Here is a 5,006-nt window from a genome sequence, read left to right as displayed (position 1 = left end):
TGCTTGAAATCCTTTTGGAACAATATATGAGTAAAATCTATCAATGTATCTATCTATATATCTATGGAAAAACAAGTAGATACAGACAACAAAATAAAGACAGACAGGAGGAGTGTTGTGGAGATGAAGGGAGAGAAAGAATCAGAGGCAGGGAGAGACAGATGGGAGGGGAAGACAGAGAGAGCTATGGACACATAGGGTCAGAAAGAGAAACACAAAGCCATGGAGAGATGAAGATACTGGCAAACAGACAAGGAGAGGATAGAAAGGAACTTTTATTGAGCTCCTGCTGAATGTCATTAAACCTTCAAAGCCACTCTGGGAAGCAGCTACCAGTAACCCCTTTATGCAGGTAAGGGGCTGCACATTAGAATGGTGAACTGACCTATGTATGGTCACATCACCTGGAATGAACTCATCACCCTGTAAAGGCCCTGGTCCGTAGGGCATCCGTAACTGTTCATCCAATGAACAAAGTCATATATCTCCTCCCCAAGGAGGGAGAGGCGAACACCAGACCCCCATTCCCCTCCACTGCGTCATTTTTTCCTGCCTGTCTGCTGAGGCGACAGCAAGGTCTGTTGCCCTGGCAACTGCCCTCCGACCGCCATGGTAACCGCCATCGCAGTCTCCAGCTCGCCACCTTGCCCCTTGGGCATCTCCATGGCAACGGGCGGGATGGAGGGGCTGCGGGAGCTCCTAGGCTGCGCCTGCGTAGGGTGGCGGGAGGGGTGGGCAGGGTTCCCCGGCGTGCGCAGCCGCAGAGCACCGCATCTGTGTCCCGCTAGCCCAGGCGCTGCGCACTTGCCAGCCAGTCCGCCCGTCCGGAGCCCGGCTCGCTGGGGCAGCATGGCGGGGTCGCCGCTGCTCCGCGGGCCGCGGGCCGGGGGCGTCGGCCTTTTGGTGCTGCTGCTTTTGGGCTTACTCGAGCCGCCCCCCGCGCTCTGCGCAAGGCCGGTAAAGGTGCGACCCGGGTCGGGCGCGGGGTGGCGGTGGGGCGGAGGATGCTACCAGCGAGGGTCGGTGCCCGGCCTCTGGCTCTTCTCGCTGGTCCTGCTCCCGGGACGTGCGGAGAGATCGGCCCGGGTGGCCGGGGGTCCAGACGCCAGTCTGCACCCAGGCCATGCCGGGGTTGGTCTCTTGGGTGTGCGGGTGGCAGTGTGCGGGGCTAGTCGGGCCACCGCACTCTGCTGGTCCGCCCGGGCTCGGCCCGCCCGCCGCCTGTGGCGCTGTCCATGGGACTAGCGCGATTTAAGGCAGGGGCATCGGTTTGTGTGCGCATGGTTTGTGTGCGCATGATGTGATGATAGGGACGTGAGGGTGTGCTCTCCCTGTGTGTGTCTTTTCATGTAAGGGCTTCCGAGCGTCCATACAAAGGTGCCAGTGTGGGTCTGGGTGTGCAGTGTGTGATGCTTCTGCGTGTGACTTTTCTCAGTGACACTCTGTGCTTGTGAATTCTATGGTAATGGCGTGACTTATGGGCGTGTCTCTCTGTGTGTCTGTATGATCTTGTTTTTGTTTGGGAGAGAGTGGTCTTTGCACCCCTGAGTGCATATCCCATTTTGGTTCTGTTGAACTGAGTGACTAGGATTTTGTATGTGTGTTCACGAGGCTGTTCCTCCCTGCTTCTTTGTGGAGCTGTGTCATTGTGGGGAGAGGAGCCATGATGTCTCTTTCTGTGCTGCGTTATGTCTTTAAGGGTGGTGCTTGTTCTTGCATCTGGATGGCTTGGCGATTGTAACCGCGTGAGCATCAGTGTGCATGAACATGTGCAGTTCCTTGCGTGTGGATGTGGCAGTGTTGAGTTGCATATGTGACATCTCAAGGCCTGTCAGTCCAAATGAGTGTGTGTGAGGCCATGATTGTGTGTGATTCCCCGGGGTGTCTGAGGGGTGGTGGGCATCAAGGGCACTTGGAGTACATCCTCTTCATGAAGAGTTCAAGGCTGTCTGTGTCAAGGATGGTGTTTTTCTTAATTAAATATTTTTTATATATGACATAATACATTTAAACATATGTATGTACAATGTAAGAAATAATGATAACCCTCTTGTGTACCCATTACTCAGCTTAAGAAATCGAGCATGACCAATCGTTAGAAGCCCCTGGGTGCCTCTCCCTAAGGCAGCCCCTCTCCTCCATAAGTATTTTCTGTTAATTGATCCCTTACATTTGTTTGCAGCTTATCACATATGTATGTATCGCTAAACAATATCTTGTCTAGTTTTTCCTCACAGAGATGGAATCATACTGGGTGTGTGGCTCCTGGTAGTCACTAGGGGTCACTAGGAAGTCATCAGGGTGTCTAGTAGTCGCAGGCAGTCTGCAGTGGAATTCTGTAACTTGTTTTTTTGTTTTTTTTTTCTCTACATTGGTTGTGAGATTCATCGCATTGAAGTATGTGGCTATAATTCATTTATTTTTATTGCTGCATATATATATATATATTTTTTGCGGTACGCAGGCCTCTCACTGTTGTGGCCTCTCCCATTGCGGAGCACAGGCTCCGGACGCGCATGCTCAGCGGCCATGGCTCACGGGCCCAGCCGCTCTGCGGCATGTGGGATCTTCCCGGACCAGGGCACGAACCCGTGTCCCCTGCATCGGCAGGTGGACTGTCAACCACTGCGCCACCAGGGAAGCCCATGCTGCATAATGTTTTATCCCATGAGTATATCATGGTTTATAGATACATTCTCAATACGTCAGCAACAACATTTGGGTTGTTTCCAGCTTTTCTTTTTTTTTTTTCCTCCCTTCACTTTTATGTTATTACAAACAGTGCTGCTGTAGTTCTTCATACACTTGTGTCCAGCAGTATATGTGCAAAAGCTAGTCTGAGGTGTAACACCCCAGGAGTGGGGCATAGGATATGTGCATCTTTTAAGACATTGCCAAATTGTTCCTCAAAGTTATCTTAACAATTGAGTTCGCAGCAGCAATGTATAAGAGCTTCCATTTTTTCTATATCCATGTCAACATTTGACATCATCAGACTTTAATTTTGGCAATCTTTTGGACGTATTCTGCATAGTGTATCTCACTGGTGTTTTAATTTGCATTTTTCCTGATTACTAATGATGTTCACTATTTTTCATTTGTTTAGTAACTTTTGTTTTTTTTTCTTTAAAATTTATTTATTTATTTATTTATTTTTGTCTGTGTTGGGTCTTCGTTTCTGTGCGAGGGCTTTCGCTAGTTGCGGTGAGCAGGGGCCACTCTTCACCGCGGTGCATGGGCCTCTCACTATCGCGGCCTCTCTTGTTGCAGAGCACAGGCTCCAGACGCGCAGGCTCAGTAGTTGTGGCTCACAGGTCCAGTTGCTCCGCGGCATGTGGGATCCTCCCAGACCAGGGCTCGAACCTGTGTCCCCTGCATTGGCAGGCAGATTCTCAACCACTGCGCCACCAGGGAAGCCCTAGTAACTGTTTTTGGTTCCTCTTTTGTGAAATACTTCATCATCAATTTTGCCTATTTTTATATTAGTTTGCTTTTCTCCTACTGCTTTTTAGGCATTCTCTGTTTATTGGACATTAATCCTTTATTGACTGTGCTACAAGCATCTTCTCCCACTCTGGTTTTACTTTTCGTTCTTTTTAGGATGTCTTGGGATAAAAAGAGATCCTTAATTTGAGTGTAGTTAAGTTTACTTGTCTTTTCCTTTCCATTGTTCCCAAATTTGGATCACTTGTTCTTCCTGCACAGTTTATTGAAGGAGTTGGTCCTGTCCCCACTGCTCTGCAGTGTCTCCTCTGTTGTAGCAAGTGTCAGTGTGTGTAGATCTGTTTCCAAGCTCTGTTCAATCCTATTCCTTCCGCTGCAATCGAATCTGCGGCTTAACTTGCCCATTTAATTTTTGATTTCATTAAAAGTATTTTTCTAGATATTTCTTTTTCAAATCTTCATGGTTATTTTAATGGTCATTAGTTCCCCTCTCATACTTTTTTTTTTTTTTTGCGGTACGTGGGCCTCTCACTGTTGTGGCCTCTCCCGTTGTGGAGCACAGGCTCCGGACGCGCATGCTCAGCGGCCATGGCTCACGGGCCCAGCCACTCCGCGGCATGTGGGATCTTCCCGGACCGGGGCACGAACCCGTGTCCCCTGCATTGGCAGGCGGATTCTTAACCACTGCGCCACCAGGGAAGCCCTCTCTCTCATACTTTTGATAGTCTTTTATTTCTTTAAACTTATTGAAATTGTTTCAAAACTGCCTGAACTGAAAATTAGTCACCGGGTAATTTATTTTACAGATAGACTTGCACACATGCCAGATGATATATGGACACGGTTATTCATCCCAACATTATTTATGAGAATAGCAAATGATTGGAAACACCCTAAATGTTCATCAATTGGGGTGGTTAAATAAGCTATTATACATCCATACAAAAGAGAATCAATACAGAAGAAAGGAAGGAAGAGAGAAAGGATGCTCTTAAGGTACTGATCTAAATATAGATTCCAAAAAGCAAGGTGCAGAACAGTCTGCTACCTTTTGGGTAAAACAAGTGGACAATAGGAATCTATAAAATGCAAATATAGGTTCCTGTTGTCCACAGCATTGATACAGAAAAATCCATAGCTGTCATATCTACCATCGCTACTCCTATGAAACAAACAAACAAACAAACAAAAAAAACCCAGGTCTTGGGCTTCCCTGGTGGCGCAGTGGTTGAGCGTCCGCCTGCCGATGCAGGGGACACGGTTTTTTTAAAAAAAAAAAAACAATAAAAAACCCTGGTCTTCAACAGCCCTGGGGCAAGTTCTGAGTCACTAGGAAATCGTTAGGGGTGGTGAATCTAGGGGTCTTTGGTGGTCCTAAGAGTGTCCAGAGATATTTGGGGGACTCCATTGACCTTAGGGGTGTCTACTCATATTTGAGGGGCCACAGCGCCTTTGTTGGCATGTTGGCATCTAGGGATATTTGAGATCCACGGAGTCCCTCGGGTTGGGGGTCCCTGGCCTGACGGGCGCTGACGACCTCTCGCTCCCCACCTGTCTTCCCG

The 5,006-nt window shown here is 48.5% G+C and overlaps 1 protein-coding gene across 1 annotated transcript in view; it reads left to right on the top strand.

The window, feature by feature from the left end:
- The first annotated feature begins 740 nt into the window (after window positions 1–740).
- The window catches only part of PCSK1N (proprotein convertase subtilisin/kexin type 1 inhibitor), a 5,449-nt gene continuing 1,183 nt past the window's right edge, over window positions 741–5,006 (top strand). Inside the window, exon 1 of the mRNA XM_024769238.1 lies at window positions 741–1,244. Coding sequence (XP_024625006.1) covers window positions 850–1,244 — 395 coding nt within the window. The 5' untranslated portion in view covers window positions 741–849. The remainder of the gene's footprint in view (window positions 1,245–5,006) is intronic.

This window comes from Neophocaena asiaeorientalis, unplaced genomic scaffold (genome assembly GCF_003031525.2).
Source record: "Neophocaena asiaeorientalis asiaeorientalis breed wild unplaced genomic scaffold, Neophocaena_asiaeorientalis_V1.1 scaffold671, whole genome shotgun sequence".
NCBI lineage: Eukaryota > Metazoa > Chordata > Mammalia > Artiodactyla > Phocoenidae > Neophocaena > Neophocaena asiaeorientalis.
This window is presented reverse-complemented; position numbering and strand designations above follow the sequence as displayed.